At 37.4% G+C, this 26,394-nt stretch overlaps 1 protein-coding gene across 22 annotated transcripts in view; it reads right to left on the bottom strand.

Moving 5' to 3' along the window:
* Positions 1-26,394, bottom strand: part of NRXN3 (neurexin 3) — a 1,010,752-nt gene that overhangs the window by 235,174 nt on the left and 749,184 nt on the right. For all 22 annotated transcript variants that reach the window (XR_007889631.1, XM_051620875.1, XM_051620874.1 and 19 more), the window contains one exon: positions 23,050-23,231. Coding sequence is in view for 21 of the 22 variants with exons in the window: in XM_051620875.1 (XP_051476835.1) it covers positions 23,050-23,231 (182 nt within the window). In the remaining variant the exon portion in view is untranslated. The remainder of the gene's footprint in view (positions 1-23,049; positions 23,232-26,394) is intronic.

The following is a 26,394-nucleotide window of genomic DNA, read 5'->3' as shown; positions in this document are numbered from 1 at the left end:
AGCATACATGGTTTTACACAAAGTCACACACACTCCAATAAACTCCAGCCAAAGCGAGTCATCGTTCCTTGGCTGAGTTGCTTGCTTGGAGTCAGGAGAATGGAGATACTTCTTGGCTTATTGACTAATTCTATTTATGTATTTCTAACAGGGATTTCTGGTCTATTTCCAAATAGTTTTGTTTGGTTATTTATTTATCAACAACATGAACAGAGATATACAGATATTTTTCTCTGGAGTTCCCTGGACGGCAAGGGGCACAAACTTACATAAAGAGCCAACAAATCAAGTTAATGAAATATGAAAATCTGGCAGAGCAAATTAAAAGAGGAGAGGAAAAAATCCAACCAAGTGCCAGATACTGAAGTTATTGAAAAGAGTAGTTGCACAACCTTGAGGAATAACCTAGCAGTTTAGCTTCAAAAATATTCAACTAACCTTATGTCTTCTCTACATTTATTGCTATGGAAGCCTCATTTAGTTACTTCTCGACACTTCTCTGCCTGATTTCTAACACTGCTAATTAGCAATGTGAAGAAATATCCCCCTGCCTTTTTATCATCATTCTGTTCAAATTGCCTGATTAATTTGGTGGCATAATCCAGTGTTTGACAAATGCTTCTGCAAGGTCAAGTTGTAATGTAAAACAATTTTATCAAAGCAGTCTCTGAAAGAGGACTACATTAATGATACTCAAAGCTTGAATTGGGGGATACATCCAATAGAAACAATGGATCCTTTTATTACATTAAAGGCTATTACAGAGGGGAAATCTTCTTGACAAAGATGCTTGACATTCTCCACTAAAATAACTTATTTCAAGGTATTACAACCATAAAATTAAAAATATTTAGGCTGAAGTTTCCAATACTACATGTCTGTCTTAAGTAATCTGCTTTACTAAGTTTCACCTCCAAAAGAATCTCAACTCCTTCAATACACTTCCTCTTTGAAGGCAGGAAAAGCCCCCAATACTTCCTGAATCACAATGTTTCTATATTTTAAACAGATATTTGTGAGGGACTGACCATTTAATTCTCTCAAATCACTTAAGTGATTACTCAACACAAAGAATAACATTAACAACTTTGCGAAGGTTCATGGAGTGAGGTGACATTTTATTAGACTAAACTGATACAGCTAGGAAAAAATGAAGTTTTAGGGATGTATAAGCCCTTTCTTCACATCCCAAAAGAGAAAAGTGTTATTTTACTACACCTTTCAAGAAGAAAACCCCATCCTACTTTGTTCTTTAGGACATCACAGCTACAGCAAAAATAGCACTGTTCCCATCAGCTTCTGTGTCAGCTTAAGTAGCTAAAGGAAGCACAGTTACAGCTAAAATTCCAGTCCTGTTATGACCTGGAGGTGTCCCATGGTAGAATCTCAGATTTTTTGTTTGTTTCCTTGATTTGGTCAAAGCCAAGGAAATACTGCACATACAAAAATGTCACAAGAGTACATGCATGGTCAGATACTCAAAATAGGAAACCAGACTTGTTTTACTATAAATTGCTACTTGTCAAATATAGGCTCCAGGATATGATTTGCAGAACTACTGAGCAGTCACAGCTGCAACTTAAAGCAGCAGGAGTTATGCTTGAAAATACAAAATGCCATCCTGTACTAAAACAACTATCTAAACAGTTTCTCAAAAACACTTTAAAATAAGGACTATAAATTTGTTCCCAACTTCATCTAAACTCTTGACTTTTAAAAATTTCTGATCCCTAATAATGACTTTCCAATATATCTGTGTGCATTGGTGGCAACAGTAGAGATAAAGATACATAGTCAACAGATGAGGGCTTGGCTCACTCAATAATGATGAGCTTATATCCTTGTGAACATCAGTACATAATGATACTAAAGCATTACTCAATCTATAATGTTGAATTAATAATTTACAAGCAAGAATAAACTTTGCCCCAAACATCTGATAACTGCCATATAAAGATGAGCTAGACTGTCACACAGAAAATAGCATCACTTCAACATGCAAAGAGTGATTCTCAACAGTACTCTGTGATGCCTCAAAGAATGACCTTGGATCATGCTCCTATGTCAATAATGATGGCAATTGCACAGCAAGTATGAGAATGTACCCTAATGTTGAATCAATAATGACTATGCTGGGTCATGGCACCGCATCAATCAGAGATAGTTTTGCATTATAATGTTGCATCAACTTGCATGATACTGCAAGGACACCCTGCATCTGTTATGCCATGATGTTGCAGAGAGATCCTTTCCTGTGATAACAAATCAGTATAGAAGTATGCTAAGTTTTGACAAGACCATGACAAAGTCATCACGCACAAAAATAATGTCAATGAACAGCAACTCACAGATCACAAAGCCACATAATTTTCTCTTTGTGGACAAATTCAGGTGAGTATGAGTCCTAACTCATCAAAGCTTTGTTAAAACCAGCAAAGGCCCCCCTTTACCCAAGACTGTCCTTACACATTTTCACTCCAGCCTGCATGGACAGCAAGTACTTTGCTCTAGTGCACTTTTATCTGCTCAGCCATTTGACTGAATATGATTGACCTCACTACAACCTGTGGAGAGTAACAAGATTCAAACGGAAACCACTGTGACAGGGAAATGGCCCAATTATGCTGAGCCTAGCTTTTTCTCTGGCAAAGCAGATTCAAAGCATAACACATCAAGACACAGAAGGAAGCAGGCACCCAGCAATTGCTGTTGAAGGAGGAGAGCAAAAATAAGGCAATTATTTTAATAATCTTCCAAAAGGTGCCAATAATGTCTCTTATAACTGCAAAGAGAAGCAGAAATGTCAATAGTTTCAACCAGCTTTTCTTTCTGAGTGGAGCCTGAACGAGCTCTTCATTTAGGCTACTGAAGCATCAACTATTTCCTATTAAACTATATTTGGGTTACTCTGCTTTGGTCACACTCAGCTCAGACTGAAGCTGAGATTGATAATTACCATAAATTCACATAACTTTTCTGGTATGAATTTGTTTTGATTTGTTGATAGTATTTTTCCATGTATGTTATTTTTTCCCCTATTATCTCTACAGTGATGCTGTTGTTGGAGTAGGTTTCCTGTATTCCATGGGTTTTTATCTTTAAACATAACAGATATATAATAAAATATAATAACAAGGTTGTTTTTCAACAAATACAGAAACAGCCCAGTAAGACTAAATGACAGATGGCTCCAAAATTATTAGTTCTTTTGTCCCCTAATAAGCAACTACCCAAGCTGGTAGCAGACCTTGTGCTTTGCCTTTTCCTATCTCTGTGTGTGTACTGGGTTGGAATAGGGGACTTACCTTTTAAAATATCAGTTTGAAACTGGCATAAAAGTCAATTATACATGTTTTGAGGTACAATGTCCTCAGCAGAAGAGCAAAAAGTACCAGTGAAGAAGAATGTACCTCTGTGCAATACTCTCTCAGGTTGGACATGGGGGGCTTCCTCGATGGGTTTGTGCACAATAAAAAAGCACCCTGGCCCCTCTCATGTGTTGTACAAGGGTCTTCCATAATGGATTCCAAGATCAGCAAATATCCTTCTATCATTTACACAACTGCTGTGGCATTACAGGTGGACTGAACCAAAAAGCTGATATAATAGAAGTGTATGTAATAAAGCTGGCACATAACATTGAATTTTAAACAGATCTTTTCTCTAACTCCCAGTGCTGTGTGTAACCTGTTCTGGAGTTCCCAGAACATCACTTCATATTTCATTTTGACAGTTCAGTGTATCCCACCCTGAGTGCTTGACCTGAAAATGTAGACATGTTTCAGATGAAACAGAAGGTTAATTACGAAGGCTGAAGCCATTAATGAAAGCTATCAATTATTAAATAGTTGGTCCACTAGTCTCTTTCCCCATATCCAGAAATATTTAAATGCCAGTGACAGGTTTTTAGGGCTGATGACATCTCTCCACAACTGTATTACTCTGCTTGTATGATTAGAACCCACAAGCAAAGTAGGATAACATAAAAGACATTTTTAGACAGGAGACTTCTATGGAAAGAAAGGTGATGGAAGATGAAACTACTTCCCATCTCCATTGCAGTGGGCTGTGATCTTGCATCTGAGTCACTGAATGCTCCTGGTAATGAAGCAATGAAGCATTTGGCACAGGAGGTTTTTATGTAGGGTTTGCATTGTTTGTAAAGAAAAGTAACAGCAACATCCAAGACATTTTAAAGTATATATATCAGTAAAAGCAATATACATACATCCTAAGACAGTAAAGGAGCTGCCAGCTATTTGCCACAGACAGGTATTTTCAAATAATCATAGACAAATTTGAAAGATGTCAGGATATTAGCAAGGAAAATTATCCTTAGAAAAGGAAAGCAGAGCTCCTATTGTCTTCACATATGTGAAATTTATTTCCCTTGCAAAATACATCCATCATTGAAGAAAAAAGTTTAATTAAGAAGTATTAATAGAAACATGCTTTTCTAACAATTAATATTAAACATTTTACTACCACATTAAAGATGAGAGCTGACTCAGTTGTGAAATCATCACTTACAAGAAGTGGTATAACCCTCATAACTTTTTAACTATAAAGTAAGGGGGAAAATATTTGGGAAATGCAACACAGAATCTGTCTTGAGAGGAAATTATTATCTTTGTCTTTCCCTACTCCAGCATTCTTCATTATTGCTGGAAGCACAGTATCTTTCAGTTGCTATTTTTCAAAACTTCAAGATGCTTTTAATCTTTTCTGGCTTATCGTTTGCAGCATTATAGTTAAATTTTAAGATGTAACTTGGATGATTATGTTTGTTATATAATGTCAGATATTGTAGTAGCCATTTTCCAATAAATTGGTATATGATATTGTGTCATGATCTGGCAAAATTGTGTCATATTCCTCCTCCCTGAGGTAAAAATAATTTAAGCCTACCTAACCAAAATCCCCCTACTGTATGGGCACTATTTATCTTTCTACTTGAGAAAATTTCCTGTTCCTTTTTGTATCAGAAATCTCAAGAACAACTTTTATTTTAAATAATACTATTTAAGTTCTAATCTTCAGCTTTTATCCTCAGGAGACAACTTTCTCTGGGGTAATTAAACTACTTGACTGTTCAGTGTAGCCTGTAAACTATTGTCCAAGGCAAAGGCTTAGAGAAATTTTACAGAAGATATTCAACCACCACATTAATCTTATAACCTTTTTTATCCTACATTCCTTGCAGATACTTTTCTGCTGACCTTTGGGACTGTCTTACTTATAAAGTTTCAGGAAGGCCTGGATCATTTTAGATATTAACTTACACTTCCTTGGCAGATCTTTGAGAAATGCCTGTTTCACCATCATTCCAAAGGGATTGTATTATCTCCTCAACCCCATATTTTGAAGGCTATATTCCCTTCATTTCTACTAATTCATAATTTTCCTCAGATTGGCACCTTTTAATGATGCCACGTGTCACATCAATGAGCTTCCAAGGTTTGAAGGAATTCCCCAGCACTCTAACCATGAGGGCAGAAGCTGACAATACATTTGCACTTACAGTTCTATAAAGATTACTCTAAGTCCAGAACCATGCACTAAAATTATATGGTATACTTCTTCATGCTGGTTTTATGCATGTTTAGGTAATTCTGTCAGTCAAACATAAAGGATATAAGTAGCAGAGAAATCTAAAACAAAAAAACTACTATGGTTGTTAGATATTGTAATTCCAAACCTTCAAATCTAGTATCAATTCCAGGGAAAATTCTCAAAAGAAAAGTCTGTTAAGAATAACCAGAGCTCTTTCAGAAAAGTCAGACAACAGAGTTGTTTATATTAGAACAATATAGCACCCTTTTACCTTCAAACATTATTCTTTCCACACTTTTAAAATTAATTCCAGGTCCTTTGAGAGTTTCTAAATTCTTTTAAACCACTAAATTAATATAGTTATGTTCCATGGCCTCATTTAAATTTGCCTAAAATCCAAAAACCAGTTTGTTGTTCATCCTTATAACTGCACATTTCCAACCATGCCATCTATACTCTATTAACTAACACCTCTCATATGGGAAGGGAGGTAGGACTCTCAGATTGCAAGCAGCACCTCAAACTTGGCCAGCATGAGATGCAGTGATGAATATTTGAAAACTAAATTTATTGTATTTGAGGCAGACATCTTTAGCTATCTTGACCTTTTTATCTTTGACCTTTCTTTAAAAAAAGCATTATTAGATTCAAAGCACTCTTTAGTGTCAAATTTAGCATGTCACATGGGATAGGCTCAGGTTTACCAACAAAAGAATTAAAGGAGATTTACTCTCCTTTTTGCACAAAACAGTACTGCTAATGCTTGGTGGTGGGCTTGGACCTGGCTGGCAGTCAAACTCTCACTCAGCTGCTTGCTCACTCTCCTTCCTAGATTGTCCTCTCCTGTGCTGAGGAAAAAAGGAGCAAGAAGGCTCATGGGCCAAGACAAAAACAGGGAGATCACTTACCAATTACTGTTGTGGAGAAAATCAACTCAGCTAGAGGAAATTAATGAACTACCAGTTCATATATTGTTATTATTTACTGATTTGGTTAGTGGGCAACAAAAAGACAAACATTAAATCATAAGGAAAACATTTCTCTTCCCCCTATCCCAGGCTCAACTTCTCTCCTCCCACCTTGCTATCACCACAAGTTACATTCAGTCCCCTCAGTGAGGAAACAACTGTGCAAAGGGTGGAGGAGGAGAGGTTATGGCCAGGACACAGCGGTTTCTCTTTGCTGCTCCTTCCTTCTTACACTTCTCTGCTCCACTGTAGTCTCTCCATAGGCCAGATCCTTTGGAAATATCTGTCTGCTCCAGCATGGGGACTTCCAAGGGTTGCAGTGGATATATGCTCTGCAATGAAGCACCTCTTCCACCTTTTCTAACCCAGATGTTTGTACTGTTTATCACCCTTTTCCTCAAACCTCCTCTTCCTGGCAGTTTTTGTCCTTACTTGAATATGGTTTCACAGAGATGCCACCAGCTTGGCTGATGGTCCCAGCTGTGTGCTGCAGTGGTTTTGGAGTCAGCTGAGTCTAGCACAGGGCACCCTCTTTTCTTGTCCCACAGAGGCCACCCTGCAGCTATCACCTTGCCATTTACACCCAAAACATGGTTTCACATATATGCAATGACACAATCAGATGGCTGCACAGCCCCCTCTCCTGTTTCTCCCACTGGCATTTAGACAAGCTGTATTCACAGCTGCAGACACACCATATTTGCAGCAGATTATTTTTTTTTCAGAGATTTTCTGGCTTATGCTACAGTTTGTAATGTTTCCTGTCATCTCTAATTTATACACCCAAGACAGTGTAGTTTGACAGCAAAGTGGACAACCAGCTTTTTAGTCTGGGTGATACAAGCCAAAAGTCCCAAATTATGCAGGGAGTAATATTTTTATATCTTTTTCTTCTCATTTTAAATCAGTGACAAGGAACAACTATTCTCACTTTCACTCTTCTGTTTGGTAAAAAGCCAAACAATTTCCAGTGAAGACAGGCAATGTCACTAAGCATTACACTTGGTAAAGAAAGAAAGCAACAATGCCATCAGAGAGCATATCCCAGTAGATGAACTCATCCTGCCCCATATTTGTCTGGTTTCAGGACCTTATCATGTATTCCTATAGGCAGGAGGCACAAACTATGTGTTCTAGTTGCACTACAGTCCAAAAACCACATAGACATTAAAAATTAATGACTTCTTAAAAGGCATTGAAAAATTTCCAGCAGCTAAAGCTTTGAGCTCTTTGATGAACTCAGATGCATTCTTTGGACCTGGCTTTGGTCAGGTGGTACAAGTAACCTCCTAATCCTCAAAACACTTACTGTACCAGCAGTTCTGGGAAAGGAGCAATGCAACTCATCCTCCCAAGAAAAGGGTGGCTTAGAGACAGGCGAGTCAATGTGAAAGGAACCCGCAACTATCCAATAAACATTTCCCTCAACAATAGCAACCATGATATATTCAAAGGTCATTTAAAAACTAGAATTTGCCACTTTTGTTCAAGACCATGTTTTATTTAAAGAAGAAAGCAAGGAAAATCAGGCATCATATATCTCACTGTGGCAATACCAAGAAGTCTACTGTATTATCATGACTTTGGTCACAATGAGGTCTGTCAGATTAAGACCAGGAGTTATGCAGAAAATACTGAAAGCACTATGCAATATGTAAATGAAGGGAACTAAGGGGCTCACACCCCTCCTTTCTGCCTATTTCTACATTTTTTAAAGGTAAAATATTCTCTGTGCCTCTGTAAAGCTCTCATTTTCCTAGATATTACTTCTTTTCCCAGCCAGTTTTGTAATCTGTTTTTCATTAAGGAAATTAAATGACTCTGCTAACAAAAAGCTCTTGTGAGAGAAGGGAGATTAGAGTGGGGCAAACAGAAATGCTCTGTCCAGCTGATCAAGGGATGTTGAGACATGGCTGCAGTAGATCAATATTGGGTGCACTGGTTCAAAATTGCGTGCAACAAGGTATTACCTTCTGTCCCCAGAGAGCAGCGATCATCCTTCAGCGCAGCTGCTCACATTACAAGTGATGTCTTTTCAATTATCTCAAAGGCTAGATTTACCATGCTCTATTCATAAGTTCATAAGCCCATTAATAACCATCTTAGGAATCACTGCAAGGCTCCAGACTACATATCACATGATGTTCTCTCTGATACAGGTTTTATTAACTGATCCAGCATGTCATCAAATGTGTCAAAATGCTTATTTCTTAGACTGACAAAAGGAAACCAGAGGACGGCCCCTCTTCCCTTCTAATTCAGCACTATTATTTAATACTAGCTGCCTCTGAAAAACAAGAATGCTCAGAGAAAAGAATTACATATACCCAATGTTCATGTTGTGATAAACACCACCACATTGGATGGGAACTTAAAGCCTTTAGTTGAGAATGTGTCCTTTAAAATGATCCCACCCTACTTCTGTAAAAGAATTTTGGAACAAATGTGCTTGGATGACATATCCATGCAGGTGCACTGAGCTGGGTCTACACAGCCAAGCAAGCCCAGAACAAAGTGTAAGGTGCAAAGATACCCAAAACAGCTTGCAAAGACCCAATGTTTATCTGCTACTGTAGGTGAGTGAATAAATCCTCCTGAACATAGCTGAACATTCCAGGTGCAGAAGCAGAGAAATCTGCCTGCAGCTGCAACTTCTGGACTTTTATGTTTGATTTTGCATTATCCCCGAGATATCTCCATGATACCCCATTGTGCAGATAACCCAGAAGAGCCTGGGGGCACTGAGGGCAGTTGCTGACACAAAGCACAGGCAATACAATTCCTCTCTGTAAATGCAGCTGACAGATAATGATCAAAACCAAAATGAGCTGAAGGACAATATTGGCACAATACAAATGGAATTTAAATTGAAACACGATACATATAAATTGGAAAATAAGTTAAACTTTAATGTTTCAAGAAAAAAAAATCCTTTAAGAAATATTGTTTTGTTGTGGGTTTTTTTGTTTGTTTGTTTTGGTTTTGTTTTGTTTTCTTCCAGCACTTCAAGAGAAATGGCAGAACCAGAAATCTGGAAGGCATTAGGTAGTTCTGACACAGACAGAAAACAAGTGGTGTTGTAATTGCCTATAGGGGTAGGACACTGGACTTGATGACCCAGATAGTCCTCTTCCTGTCCTGTGCTCTAAAATTAAGATGCACAGACAGAAATTCTGAAAACCTCATCCAGTTGTGAAGTCCAAAACTAACAATTTTTTTTTGCCCCATCAGAAAGCCAGCACATTTGTAACACAGGGAGCAAATTCTTATCAGGACACAGATAAGGATTTTTAAACCAGTTTCAAGCAAAACAGTTTTCTAACATGTAAGAGAGGCTGAACTATGTGCCTTTTTCCTACAAAATCCAATCAAAATGGAGTTCACTTGATTTTTAAAAATTAAGGTAATCCTCAGTAACCATTGCAAAACAATTTAAAGAAATACAGGAAACCATGTCCTCCTTCCCTTCTCCACAGAAACATAGAGCAGAGCAGACAAGAATACAGTGCAAGGGACTGAAAATACCACAAAAAGTACCACATTTCTTCATTAAAAGAAACAGAGAAGACTTGCACACGTAAGGACATACAAGTTATTTGAAGTAACAAATACAATAAGAAAATCATCCAGTCTCAAAACTGGACACAACCAGTACAATTATACTTCAACACATCACAAGAAAATCCCTTCCATGTAACAGAATAATGAACTAAAATTACTCTTGTATAATTCTCCTGAAATTGTCAGGATGTAAAATCAAGTTTAAGTAGTGCTTGAAGGCACTACTTCTGTAAAACTGTTACTGCAGAAAGGTACTGAATCCCACACTCCCCAGGATGTTTGATGCCATGCAGTCTAAGCTTGCGCTCTCAACATGATAAGACTTCCATCCTGAAATTACCCTTCCTGCCCCAAGTCTTCAGTACACTTGTACAACAACATCCAGAAAAGAGCACCCAAAGGGAACTCCTACATCTTCCTTGAACTCCTCCTACTTGCATATCTTAATTCCTTTTCAGCAAGTTTCAAGTTTTTTCCACACGTTGCCCAACTAATTATATGAGCATATCCAGCAGCTACTACTGGAACACTGTATTAAACTCTGTTTTTTTTGTGGAGATAAAATTACTTCAATCTACAATGCTGCAGCATGTGTTGCCCACCAGAGTTATGCCAAAAGATCATTGCCCATTGAGGGTCTTGTCTCTCTAATTATATTTGGGATGCAATATACCATGTGTTAAAGGATAATAAGAATATTTGAAAAAATTGTTTCAATAATGCACCCAAGGACAGACTATATTCTTTCCCCTTAAACAAGTGGGAAATGCCATCATAGTCAGAGAATCTCATTCCTATCACTAGTTAAAATAGTATACTAGAACCATGACATGGTTCCCTACAGAACTGGTTAATCCACCATCTATTTTAAGCTGAGCAGCATCATACTAAACAGCTTTACATGATCCAAATCTTGAAATCCTGTATGTGGTACTGGCTGTCAGATGAGATAGCCAAAAAGTAATGGAATAAGAGAGATGTGATAACAAAGGAAGCCCTTGTCAGTATAAGATATTTTTCTCTCTCCTGCTTAATGATTTCTATTACCCAGTTTCCACAAACTTCACTCCTGACATCAGTAATTGACAAGAATAAAGATAAGCTAAAACAGTAACTGTATGCACTGAAAGTACACTTGGACAGTCAGAGCTAGTAATATACTTGGTTATCAGGCATAGGCAAAAACATGCTCAGGTGATGTTTACACTGGCCCAAACTATACCAGTTATATGAAGTAGTCTCTTTCTGTAGGCTGCAAACTGCTTATTCAAAACACCAGGAATTTAAATGTAGCAGAAAAAGAGATATGCCAAGATATTTAACAGAGCTTTCACACTACATAAGCTTTATTTCAGCTGGGGTTCAGACTGCGTGTTTGCAGTTCCCCCATCTCACTTCTTTTACATAAGAAGATGGAAGAGGAAAATGCCTGTATCATATACTTAACATAAAAGCCTTTCAAATCGGCAGGAAGCTTTCAGTTCAGTCATGCTTTATGTACTGAAAGGTTAACTAACAGGAGAGGCTTATTAGCACAAATAATACCACTTCAGCCAGAGATCCCAACAACACACAAGTTCAGGCCCCATCGGCATTTAAATGGAGAAAAAAAAGACAACTACAAAAACACAACACACTACTTGCTGCTGGAAAATCAGCCTGCAGATGTTGTGGGCAACAGCAGATGTTGTGGGCAATAGCTGTACTATGTCCAGTTCTAGAGCTTTCAACAGAAGAAGGATATGAAGCTGTTGGAGTGAGTCCAGAGTAGAGCCAAGAAAATAACCAGAGGGCTGGAGCACCTCTGCTAGAAAGACAGGCTGAGAGAGCTGGGGTTGTTCAGCCTGGGGAAGAGAAGGCTTTGGGGAGTCCTTATAGTGGACTTCCAGTACCTGAAGGGGGCCAGAGGAAGGATGGGAGGGCCTTTTTACAAGGGCATGTAGTGAGATAACAATGTGTAATGGCTTAAAACCGGAAGAGGGCAGATTTAGGTTAGACATTATTAAAAAATATTTACTATGAGTGTGCTGGGACACTGAAAAAGGCTGTCCAGGGAAGTTATGGATGCCCTCTGCCTGGAAGTGTTCAAGGCCAGGTTGGATGGGACTTTGAGCAACCTGTTCTAGTGGGAGGTGTCCCTGCCCATGCAAGGGGGTTGGAACTACATGATCTTTAAGGTCCATTTCAACCCAAAACATTCTATGATTCTATGTTGTGGGCAACAGTAGATGTTCTGGGGAACAGCAGGTGTTGTGGGCACTAGCATTGCCCCAGCTTTTGTATTGAACTAATCTCTCAGGATGCAGAAGGATGCATTGTGAAGCTTTCTGATTTAAGAAAAGAGAACATTCAGAACCAGACAGCTCCACTTCTTAAACAATAGTTACTTCTAGATATTTAATCTCTAATGCTTTGTTTTCTCATTCTATAAGGATGTATGTTTCAAAAACATATTGTGATGTATTTTGATTTAATAGGTGTTTTAAAATGAAATGCATATATATGCTTTAAGCATCCTAACAACTGTTAAGGCAATGTGTCTGCATAAGAACTGTGCCCCTTTCTTGAAAACTCACAAGAACTTGGATGTTACACTTCTAGCCAAACTCCACTTCAGTGTAATTTCTTCTCAAAATTGTCTCTACAGCTTCCTGGTAGAATGTGAAAGGCAGCATTTTATTTCATTTCCCATGTAAAACTATGCAGGAATAGTCTTTTATGTTTTCTGGAACAGCTGATTTTTATCCCAGAATAAGCTGCATATCAATGATTAAGTTATCTTTCCCCTGCGCTGAGCTTTGAAATCCTTTAAATTAAAATCATAGTACTAAGTGTAACCTTGTGTGGATTAGATCAAGTTTATACTTGCTAGTAAGATTTAATAATATGTTCCTGATTAAGAGGTTCTTCCTAGAAGCTTAATAGAGAAACAATTTATTTTGGTGTAGTTGATGTCATATCAAACATTTGTTAACCTTTGATGAGCAGGTTACATCAGATACCAGGCCAGGGGTAAATTAAACTGACAATTGCCCTTGTTTAATTGCTTCTGAGTAGTACTCAGTATGTTTGAATGTGCAGTGAATTAGCATCCTACCGTGCTGCTATCCATTAACACAAAGATCAAGAATTTTATCTTACTTTTTTGATGCAACCATAGAGAAGGTGATAAAGGCTTTAATTACAAACAGATTTAATTTAGAATCTATTAGTGCAATTTATCCAAGCATACAGAAGCAAGATGGGTTGGTGTGAAAAAGCTTGTAAATTTGATGTTCTTGTAAAAGAGAAGAGTATATATTGCCAATTGTTACTAGAGTCTACAAATATAAAAGGTTTTAGCCTCTTTTTTTTTTTTTCCCTTCAGAATGAACACTAAAAACCTCACACATCTCTTTCACATGTTGGGTATTTCAAGAAAAGAAGTTCAGTGGAGATTTTCTGAGCTTCTTTCTTTGACCCAGCTGGAAAAAAAAAAACCATCGCTGCTTCACTCCTTTGTATTTAGTACTTAAAAGAAAAACATCAAGAAGCCAAATCTCTATTTTCTCAGCATCATAAAAAGTCTGAGTATTTCCTGGTTTACTCATTCACTGACAAGACTGTGTGACAAACTGCAAAAATCCCAATTATTCATTCTGAAATGCTAAGAAGTAGTACTGCAAAAATAATAAAGACAATTCAGCTTAAGTTTTATTAAAATTAGTTTATATAATGCAGTCCTAGATTACATATACAGTCACAGAAGAAAGCAAAATACATATTAAGCCAAACACAGTATTTGTTTATCCAGTGTAAAAGAACAAGCAACAGCATAACATTGCCATTCAGGGTCTTTGGATAGATACTTTGAGATACTCTGAGATTTTATTATTTAACACCTAATAGCTATTCATAGAACTACAGTAACTCCTAAAACAAGCATTTACAAAATAAGTTTTAAGCTTCAGAATGTATTTTAAACAGAGGCTATATATTTCGGGATGAATCTCTCACATAAGCAAGCCTCTTGAGATTTTTTTCTCCTAATGAGGAGAGTAGTTTTTATTTCTGCACTTACACTGAATTACTAGGCTATGACTTTGCAAGATATACAACACTAATATGGGCAAGTGTGTGTTCTGAAAAAGATGCTGTTAATTCTGTCAACTATAACAAACCACTATCTTATTCACAGAAGTCTGCTTCCTTGAAGCAGCAAAGCTCTCTCTTTTCATGCAAAATCAGTAAAGACAGTGTATTTAGTTATCCCTATCTTTAAAGCCATGTTTAACAAAATTACCCATGTAACTTCCCATTGATTCTTCCTCAATTTCCTCCAATTCTTAATTTTCACTCTGCATTGTCCAGCTGAACTCAGCTCTTCTGCAGAGCCAAAGACCCAAGATTTTTTTTTCAGATTTGTGACTCTAATCAGGCTAACTCAGGGTCTGATTTTACCATTTTACTGATTTTACTAATCAGCTTCTCAACCTCCAATAACAACAGCGAAAGCACTAGAATCTATAGACAAACTGTCACCAAGCAAAGAGTTAATTAATCCCTGCATCAAAGCAATGAGGTTTCACACTGTCTGAATGGAGCTGGGAATCTAAAATCCATCATCTTTAGCTAAAGGACATCAGAGTGCTATTTCTTGCACCACTGCATTCAGCTACGTACACTCATTCATATACGTGATACAGCCACTGGCAACAAAGCAGGGACTAAAGCTCAGAAGGTCATTGAGATAACGTGGATGAGGCAGAGTGCCAAATTGTGCCAGCCATAAACAGGCACACTGGAGTGAGAAGCTCCTTAACTAGCAGTGGTTTAGTTTCAACCATTCATCTCCCACCACAGAAACTCTTTTCTAAGTCTAGTAGACAAAAATGTGTGGACCATTCCTATGCGTAATGTGAAATAGTTCAAATACATAAAAAATGGGTTTGCAACCACCTTTTCAAAATAAATAAATAAAAGAAGTAAAAATAACATGTTCTAAACTGTTTTGAAAACTGAAGGTCCATTTTCTTTCTTCAAATTAGTTTTCCTTTACTAACTCTTCTGTGCTCAAGGGAACAATAAATGCAGCATGCACACATGGGACTTAGTGGACGCAAAGAGTTTACAAAAGGACAAGAAAAAGCTGAGGGCATTTTGGGACAGAATCCTTGGATATTTATGTATAACACTTCCATTAAAAAAAAAAATCATCAGGATATTTGGCAATTTTATACCACCTGACAAAACAGACACTGATGTGCATACCTCAAATTTGTCATTAATTCAGATATAGACTCTCATAGACAAAGTAATGATACTGAAGTCTTATATATTTGCCATGTTTTTTATTCTATAAACCTGATCTTATGCTCCATTTTTTTGGTATGTGGATGGCCTGCATATAGTATCCTCTTTGTACATTAAGTATTTTCAAAGTACTTGGTTGTGAACTGAGGCCCTCTTCCAGGTTAAGACTATGTGGGATGGGTTGGCCCTGGCAAGTAAATAAACATCCACCCAACTGCTCATTCATTCACTCCTACCCCACTGGGATAGGATAAAAAAAATCAGAGGCCAAAAATAGGAAAACTACTAGATCAAGAGCAATACAGTTTAGTAAGTGAAGCAAAGCTTCCTACTGGCAGGAAGATTTTAAGCCACTTCCTAGTAAGAGGGGGACCTTGCACCTGTAATAGTTATTTGGAAAGACACAGGCCATTAGCACCAGCATCCCCTCTTACTTTTCCCTGCATTTTTATTGCTGAGCACATTTTATGGTATGGAACATCCCTTTGGTCTATTTGGCTCTTTTCCTTTCCAAATTCTTGTGCACCTCCAGCCTATTCAATGACTTCTGAATATATTGTGGTTTGTCTTTTAACTTACGAGTTAGTCTTTGGGGTAATTTTACCATCCTCCATCAAATATTTTCCATAATAAATGACATGTACTAAGCATGTTGTGATGACAAGAAAAAAAGCCAATTGTTATATGTATGAAGTACTGAGAAATTCACCTCTACAGCATGCACCACACATTGTTACTCAGAGACCGCCAACATTTGCATCTCTCAGCAGAATACCTGTTATGACTTTGGATAGGCTTTTTGTGAAGGAAATATCTTTGTTATCCATCCTACCAATACATTGGTCTTCTGCTCACTTTCTTAGGTTTTGTTTTAGAAATTACAAATTAATTTAATTTTTTCTGCTACTTCCCTCCTTGTTCAGAGAAGCCACAATTCTGGACAAACAAATTCAAGCGATATAAAAATTTACCAGTCATCAAATAGAAATTACTTTTCCATCTAAGAAAAAGCAGTAACTGACAGTATGCATGCTGTTAATCTGCTTCAATGTTGACCAACATAAATGCACTTAAATAATCTTGTGATCAACATAGAGAAACAGAGTGCAATTAAGATGAAAGTCTCAGCCGAAGATGACTGCCATCCTAAGCAAAAATGTCACATATTTATTAATACATATAATTACAGAAAGGATGTAAGCACTTGTGATGTTCTTTGTGAGATCCTCAGAACCCATCTGCAATGCAAAATAATGCTTAGAGAGTCTCCTAAGTTACACAATGTTGCTAGGGGACAGTATTACTACCACCCCAATCCTTGTGATGCCAGCACTCTGTCTGGCACATGCAGATAGGCAAAAACCTACTCCATTGCATGCACTGGAGGTTCTGCTGGGGTTGCAAGATACTGTTTAAGGTACTGCAGTGTGTATATAGATACATATGGCAAATCTCATGAGGACTATCTAGCCAATCTTCAGTTACCTTAAATATTATGCAACCTGAGTTAGATTAAAGACATCAGCAAAAATTTAGTGATAGCTTCAAGTATTGACAAGCCACAGCTACAAACACTTATAAAAGATCAAAAAGAGTTTCTGCTGAATTTTCATACTCTTAACAAACTCAGAACAATTCTCCCATTTCCTCATTGAGCTCACTTACTATTTTTCTTGGTAAGTTAGCAGTCATGGTTTCAAGTCTTCATGCATATATTAATCCTCAGGTTGCACCTATTAAAGACAATATATTCAGAAGTATCTGCCAGAGAACTTATCCCTAACAGAAGGCTACATTTGAATAGTTTTTACACATTAATAATTGTAGGACACCTGCAGAGTGTTTCCTCAAGTAGGTTGCTAGTTTTTTTTCTTGGTGGAAAATTTATTTAGACTGTCTGTTCTTTTAGACCTTCTAAGGATCCAAACAACATAATATTCTGCTTGAAAGCTCATCCTAATTGCCTTCACCCACCAGTACGCAATCTAGCCACTCTCATTCACTAGTAGTTCACTTCCTCAGCTAGATGCATTAGCCAGAATGGTGTCTGCTATACCCAGCCAGTGAAGCAAGAGAAAAATTTCTTGCTTCAACAAAACAGCCTTTGCCTCACCTCACCTTTTGGTTATCCACTGGCATGCTTCATCGTAAAACATCTATAAATAGCTCTATTTTGAAAGCATAACCACGCAAGCAAGATGAAGATAAGGTGAAGTTACCTATATTCACAAAAATTAAACAAACAAAACCTTAAAACTTTTACACAAGAATGAAAAGGTCTAACATGGTGAAACACACATTATAAGATAAAATTGCAGTCATAAAGACAGTAAAGGCAGCTAAAAAAAGCAAAACACAAGATAGGGGATCAAAACAGAAAGCCTAATTTTCCCCATATTTTACAGCCTCTTTAGATATACTGCCTGCAAAATAAAACAGGCTAGTTTTAAGGAAACCTTCTTATTTCTATTTCTTTAGGTAGAAAATGTAAATCTTTCAATGCCCACTCCAACTTCAGTCTAAATAAGGTCAAAATATTTTGCATCAAGGTGATCTTGGTTATAGAAAAGTAAACAACTCCACTTATTATCTCAGTTTAGCCCTTAAGATATTCAGTTCACCATAGACCCTCTGTGGTTATCCTTCCAATTCGTATACATCTATCTCTGCTCAGAAGACATGGTACTGCAGCTGGAGTTTTTTTTGGAGACAGTCTCCCGCGAACACTCTGCACAAAAGAGCCAGGATTGTCTCTACACCCATAAACTCAAACATAGATTTTGGCTTGTCCTGGTTTGAGCCAGCATGAAGCCAATTTTCCTTTTACTGATTTTTGTTTTCCTGCAGTAAGCTTTCTTTTAACTCGTCACAGAGCCTTCCAACTAAGGCTGGTAACAGCTGGAATGTTTTTTTAACTGCTGGGTCTTCAAGGTCGCACCTTTACTCTGCTGGCTCAGACGCTACAGGGAGATCTACGACTCCCCCATAGGAGGCTGAATTAGACAGACAGCAAAATTGTCCAGAGAAATTCCATTCCATATATCTACATAAACTCAGAGGAAGGTCAGAGATTACAGAAGACAACTTCCTTCCTGCTTCCTCTTCCCTTCTCTTCTGTCCATGGCCGGCATCCGGGGATCATCCATTACTATCAACCCCCAGGCTTGAGCTCTCCTGACCCTTATCACTCTCTGCTTTCTCTGGTAGCTCTGGAGTTTTTTGGGACTGTTCCCAGCTAAGGAGATGCTGTGGGAGTTGCTGGGGGTGGGGGCAGGTGAGAGGCTTTTGCACATATCTGAACATATCTGTATATAATTGTATATATTTTCTTTCTCATTAGTGTTTAATTAAAGCTGTGTAATTTAGTTTTCAATCCAGCAAAGTCTTTCTCTTTTTTTTCTCTCTCCTTCCCTACCTGGGTGGGAAGAGGAGGGGATCGAGAGCGTTGTTGTTGAACCTGAGTCAAACAGTGACATGGCCTAACAGTATAACTGAAAAAAATTGGCAGAATGTACACATACGTTTTCTTCCATTTATACTCATTCCCATTGAACAATGACATCTCGAACTCAGGGAAGACTTTCTTATACTTATTGAATAATAATCAAAACATACTACGTCAAACCCCATTGCCTTTAGTTCCAGCCTGATACTAAGTGGTCGATCCCCACTAGCTTGGATTACTTAACCAAAACTCCTCCAAAAATCACTAGTCTTTTTGCCCAAGCCAAGAGTCTACTTTTTACAAGCAACTCAGATGCTGTACCAATCTCACAACACTATTCTGGAAAGCCAGTTGTGAGATGGCAGCTTACAATACACATCAAAATGAAAAACTGCAGAACAAACCAGCAGTGCACATGGAGGGTGATTTCCCTCTCCATAGTCATCACCAGAATGATATCCATCATTGCCTATAGCCATCTTTCTCTTCCCATTTTAGTAATGTGAAGATTTTTTTATGTTGTAAATTACAAAATAGGTGTGGTAGTGTAAGGTGAATGCACATTTAGAAACATTCAACCACAACTCATACATGCAGTCTTTGAAGCATCCATCGTGGAAGGCAATTTTCTGGTACAGGTTTGGACTTGGTGATCTGAATGAATTGTCAGGGAAAAAAATAATCTAATAAGGACAGATTTGAGGCTATAACAACACTCTCTTTCCATGTGCTACAGTTGGTTCACACAAACACCTCATGCTTCATATACAACAATTGGATAGTATGCCATATATTTTTTGCAGGGCTGCTAGCTTGCTCTTCATTGTAAATCAGTTGAGAAAATAGTTTCAGGGGTTGTAATTTTTTTGTCACATAAAACAGGAGTCTTAGTCAATAAATTTCTATGGTGTCTGAAAGACTCAATTAAAAAATGAATCCAAACAGAACGACCATAAATTAAATAAGCAAATATATAACTTGTTAATAAGGCATCTTATAACAACAACAACAAAAAGATGCCAGAAAGTAAGTTGCATTAAAAAAGCAGGCAAACTCTTAATAAGGATCCTTAGCAGAGTATGAGTCACTTTTACCATCTTTAAAATAGGACCAGAGTTTGAAAAACCGTAGTCTATACTACAATATTTTGGATTTTAGTGATTCTCATTAGAAAATAATGATCACCAGGTGGCTTTGGTCACCTGTTATCACCAAGAGAACATCCAGGGGAGTGAGAAGAGGTCAGAATCCAGTTAATAGCATTAAAAAAAAAAAAAGTAAAAAAAAAAAGTTTGTGATTGGAATATGCAGAAAGGCCCCAGAAGAAGAGATCTCACCAATATTCATTCATGAAAATCCTTCCCACTTTTATTATTAAATATAGTTACTTCTGAAAATATGGAGTTGCTAATATACATAAAAGAAATTACATTTACTTTGGTCTTCCCTGTTTTAATACTTACTTTATCTTTCTCCTACAATTTGTTTTATGGATTAAGTATTTGCAGTTTTAAAAATTTATTTTATTATCAGTTTAATCTGATTCCATAGCTCTGATCTAAAAATTTATTTTCCCCTTATTTCTATTATAATTTGAACCACAATGCATGATTTCTCTTTACACTTGAAAATGGCCTAATGGAAGGACAAGCTTTTAAAGATATGAAAATGGAGAGTCTTTGAATATGACAGCACAATGCATGTGGTAGTTTTCAGTCAGTTATGAAATAATCTTGGTCTCATGAAAAGCTTGCTTGCATTTTGCTAAGTAAAAGGTCCTATATGGTGTTGCATTTTAAATGCCATTTCAAGATGCACCTTTCATTTCAGATTTCAGCTTCTTCCAAAATAACCATGAGCGCACTTCTCTGACTTTGAACCATAAACCAGAGGTAACAAAGTCTTACAGACATTCGAGAAGCCAATAAAACTTCAAAAAGTTCCTCTTCAACTTTTCTATTGCCTATAACAGCATGAGTCTCAGACTACATTTTTTTATTTGAACATTTAGGTAGAGTCAGCAATATACAAGATGAACAGTATTACCATACCCAAAAGAGCCCAGCAGCATGCCTTTGCTCCTCATGAATGAGTCACAAATCCTCCTAATCCACCCTGACCACAAAAGAACAAGTGAAATTAAAGCTGAATGAGTTCTGTATTTGCTACTAGTATGCATCTCCATGGATAAACTTGGCCAAACTACACAGGAAGCAGACAACATAACTTTTAGCATTAATAGGAGCCACAATTAATAGCTTTAATTTAGATCTGAAACCATCTGAAACTAGCATCATGCCATTCAGAGTAGTTTAAATAAAATATGTAGGGAGGATTAAAAAAAACCCTTTAATTCCTTTCTAAAACTGACTGGAAAGAGAAAATAATGAACTGGTTTTGTGGGTTTTTGTTTTGTTTTGTTTTATTTTTGTTTTGTTTTAGTGAACGTTTCCACCTCAGGTTAAGTTTGTTTGATTTGTTTCAATCTATCAAGCAAAATTCATTATAATGTTAAGAGAAGATCATTCACTAAAAAATTAATTTGGACTTATTTTTATGGGTGGAGTTGATAATATATGAGACCAAGGTATAGAGAAAAGCAATGTGCTTTCATTATTAATACCAAAAAGGCTCATTGTAGAAGTTCTTATCTTAATGTAGGACTAAAATTTTCTTTTTGCTTCTTACGTCTGTTTCACCTCTTCCTTCAGCTGAGTACCACAAAGAAGAGCCTGACTTCCACTTCCTCTGTAACATCCCATTAGGCAGCCAAGAGCAACAAGATCCCATCTCAGACCTCTTTTTCTAAGACTGAACAAATTCATAGAGTCGTTTAATGATTTGGGGTAGAACGCATCCCAAAGATCATAAAGCTCCAACCCCCGAGCACGGGCAGAAACACCCTCCACTAAACCAGGTTGCCCAAAACCTCATCCAACCTGGCCTTGAACACCGTCAGGGATGGGGGAATCACTACATACCTGCTCACTACCACCCATCCAGCCCCATATTGGGACTGGGAAATCCAGCTCAGGAGGTGCCTTGCTGACTGTTTCCCCAGGCTCCATGCAAGTCATGGTGACAGTCTAATGGCTAATGACCATATTCTAGTCCATTCAAATAAACCTGAATTTCACAATAAAATTCAAATTCAAATAAAATTAAAAACTTAAAATGGTAGCCATGAGTACCAGCCCTGTCCCTTGTTTCAGAACCACCCTGCAATATACACAGTGCATAACATTATTCTCAACATGGAAAATTCCAGTAGCAGATTAAGACCCTCAGTCATTCACATTAGGTATGTGTTCTGGGCCCCAGCATTCCTTCTATTTACTTTTATCTTCAAGCTTCAGTGAAATGTCAACAGCTCCCCAGCTCACTCAAAACCTGCAAATGGTGCTTTCCCCTTAATGAATGAGACATTGGAAATAATCTGAGCATCAAGTAACATGACCAGCTTCTACCTCTAATAAACTTCTTGGCTACTTCATTTACCAAGGAAAACAAAGTAAACAACTCCCCACTCACCACACAGAGAATCACAGAAAATAACAAATTTCAAAAGTTCCTATTCTTAATGTTCTCACTTCTTCAAACAATTCAATTCTCCCTAAAGTCACTTTCATTCAAGTTCCCCTATTTTAATATTTGCTCTCACAAAAAAAAAAAGTATTTTCTTTTTGCAAAGCCGTGTTGTACTAAAAACATTAAATTCTTATGCTTTTTAAATATTTTGCTAAAGCATCAGTTAAATCAACTTGAGGATTTGTTCAGTTCTCACTTAACTTTCTTAGTGAGACAAAAACCCAACCCATCTTATTCTCTGACTTCTGAGAACAGTAACGCTGTACACCATAAATGCAGCTATATTCAGAAAGGTTTATATACCACATTAGATTGACACTGCCACAAAATATTTATGCAATTTTGTAATAAACCCTAAACCCTACTGCTACTGAATCTCCTAAGGTCTTTTTTCCCTCCCCCCTTGGTTTGGTGTGTTCCCCCAATTTCTTCTGGCACCAAGACTTGGTTCCCTGTGCATCCCATTCAGTAACTCTACAAAAGCCTAAAGAACTAGCTAAGGCAGGTTAATTTGATGAGTGCTGAAGCTAAAGAAAGTGCAGAGTGTGACACACACTATTTTATAGTGATAGTTTTCTTCAAATGCTTATTTCATTAACAGAAACTCAGGTCTGGTATAGACATGGGCCCACTTATACTCACGATATGCAGCTGCAGAAAATCACCAAGCCCAGGGGCACTGTCAATCCGAACAAGAATTCCATCCTTCACCGTTGTGCTGAAGCCCACAGCAAGACGGTCTGTCCTCGTGCTTGGTCTGTCATTAGCTGGCCAGGTGTACAGGATGAGACCTCCACTCTTCCCAAATATATACGTGGCACCAGCTACAAAACACAAAACCAAAGAAAAAAAATATTAGTTATTTAGTTATTTAGTATTAGTTATTTACTTGTTTGCCCACTCTGGTAAAAAGGCTATAATTGCTGAGAGGAATACAAGCAAGCATATGTTTTCATTAGTTAAAGGGTGAAATTAATGCCTGCTACTGGCCAGACTACTGATAGCATAACAAGACTCTAGAAAAATACGATTAAGTAGATTATTAAAATATATATTTCCAGACTCAACCAGGTAACAGAAGATGGCAACACATACTAAAAGCCTTCTATTTTGTGACAACTGACATTGTGGGCCCTCTTCGATATTGGGATTGACTCTACATATAAGACACATGAAATACTGCTCTAGACCTCCCACTCCAACTTCACAAATGTATTCTTCCTTCTACAGACTTGCAAGTTTTCCTTTGTAGAGCAATGACTCTGAGTGCTAGATACTTTTTGTGATGGAAGGAGAGATGAAGGTGAAATAGCTTTTTACCAGAAAAAACATATCTGTTCCTTCACCGTTAGCCTTGCACCATTAGACTTGATAACAAACAATGTAATTCTCTCCTTATGGAAAGTTCATCCTTCAAATGAGCATGGACTTGAGAATCACAAACACTTAAAGCAGTTAATCTAAGTGTGCATGTATGTTATTCAGAATATACTCATCTTCCTACACACATCACAGCAGAACTACAAACAAACAAGCAAGCTTCCTCTAACGGCATAATTAAGTCAATAAAATTTTTCTGTATACAACTCAATGAAGTACATTCCTAAATAAAGAAAACCAGTACTTAAGATAAATGATGAGCTTATCAAGAATGAATTATTTTATTAGTGCTAATATCTCAGACAATGCCAGATAGGACTCTGCCATTGCAAAACAAACAAACAAACAAAAAATGAACAAATCAAACACACAAAAACAACAACCAAAAAATCCTCAATCCACACCTGTTTCAGAAGCATGGCATTCAATCTTATACAGGGATTCAAAGGGAATATTCGCCAGCTCTCCTTGAGGCTGGGCTTGTCTTTAGCTGAAGACTATTCACACACAATGGGAGACTGTTCTTTTCTCAAAACTTCTTAAGAATTTTGGATATCTGGTCAACATATTTCCAGGATGGTTTGTCTTTACAGTGAGCCTGGGAGTTTATTCCTTGACCTTAAATTTAAGGATAACACCAAATCTCTCCAAAGCTGAACATTGTCCTCCCACACTCATGAGCACCATCTGAGCTTAGCAAGGCAGACATACAAGTGAGGAATTATGTCACAGATGAAGAAGCTGAGAAGCAAAGCATTTGGAGTTTACACTCTCACTTGTACTGAGCACCCTGAGTTAGTAGCTAGATTTTATAACTCAGCACTTAAAAAATCAGGCCCTGAGTTTCTCAGAAAGTTTGGTTAAAATTCCTGTCCTAGACCCAAATCCACAGGTAGGATGGGAAAAACACCTCTCAATGCTTCAGCCACTTGATGTACCTCTTTTTTCTGAGCACTATTACAATGTATCATGAGCTACAGAGTAACAAGCAAAAATAACCAGCTCCCACTACTGCATCAGGGATGAAATATGTGGAAGAAAGTACAGACAACATGCTGGGTACATTTTCCAGTCTGACTGAAACTACAACTGATGATTTTTTTTTTTTTTTTTCCTACCATATACCCATCAGCAACACGTATCACACAACCCTGAAAAGAGTCAATGTAATTAGATACAGAAACATGTGGAATCACATATGGGTAACTTCTACACTTGCCTACAAAACTGCAGCTTAACTAAAGCTCCTTATAACCTGAATTCCAAATAAATACTACATATTAGTAGAAGTAATTGATACACTTCATCCTCGCTTAAGAGGCTTCCTTTGGACATCTCAACACATTACCAAAACAGACCTCAAAAACTCAGACACATGGAAGGGAAATAATTTGTGAGCAGCTGACTCAACAACAGAGTTAAAATGAACCCACGTTTCCTTCCTTCCACATTTGTGCATATCCACCAGAGCATGTCCAGTAAATTAAAAAAAAAGTTTCTGAAATCAGAATTAAGTAGAAAATTTCGCTCATAATTCTGAATTAAGAAAAGAGCACATTGGCATACTGCAAGTGTGCACATTTCAGTTCCAGACTGAACTCTCTCTCTTCATTCAGCTTTGAACTCAAGATGGAGGTTGCACAACCACTGAAAAATATGTAGATAGGGGTTTTGTTTGTCTCTTTGTTTAAATGCATCCCCAACTGTATCTGTAATCTCTCATGAAGAGATAGATGGAAATGATCGGGTAGTGAATTTTCTATGGCTTCTTCTCATGCACAGGAAATCACTGTAAACTACATTACAAATATGCAGCCTCAGTTTACCTTTTTTTTTTCCCCCCCTAAAAGTTTAGTCTAAAAGACTAAAGCCTGTAATGCCGTAATTTTGCTTAGCAAAAAGCAGAGCAATGTATTAATAAAACAAGATGAGTTAACACACTGTTGATGACTTCATAGATTAAAACCCACTTTCCAAACCTTTAATCACTTGATTTGCAAATTCTACTCATTTTCTTTGTACCAGTTATCAGGTCCTTCAGCAGAAAAGACAAGCTTGGAAGAGAGTTTTTCACTATTTATGAAGACAGATGATTTCTTTGTCTCTCTAAGAACTATTTGGCTGCAGGTAGAGCATGTCAGTGCTCCTACAAGCACCACTTAGAACCAATTATGTCTTCATAGGCTTGTCATGGCATTTAAGAGCCCATTTTCTCTTCACTTAACTTGTTAGGCTTCTAAGCCTAACTTGAAGATATTCAGTACTTTGGGTTTGTGCACTAAGATAAGATGCAACAACCAGAGCAGCACTGTCCAAACTAATCTGTTAATTGAAGCCTGGCATCCAGCATTTGTTTCCTTATTCTCCAGATCAGAATTATCTGCATAATGATAGACTGGCCACTTTTTTGCTGGGTATGTCAATGTTCCTTCCCTTCCCCACCTTTTTAAGGGTATACAGAATGCCCATTGCCTTTTTTGGAAAGAGATTGCATATTAGCATTGCACCAGTACCACTTTTTTCCCCAAAGTATGAACAAAATAGTCACTTTAGTCTGGTAACACAAGGTGCAGACAGTACATAAAAGTGGAAAAGGAAGGATAACAA

The sequence above is a fragment of the Apus apus genome, chromosome 5 (assembly GCF_020740795.1).
Source record: "Apus apus isolate bApuApu2 chromosome 5, bApuApu2.pri.cur, whole genome shotgun sequence".
Taxonomy (NCBI): Eukaryota; Metazoa; Chordata; class Aves; order Apodiformes; family Apodidae; genus Apus; species Apus apus.
This window is presented reverse-complemented; position numbering and strand designations above follow the sequence as displayed.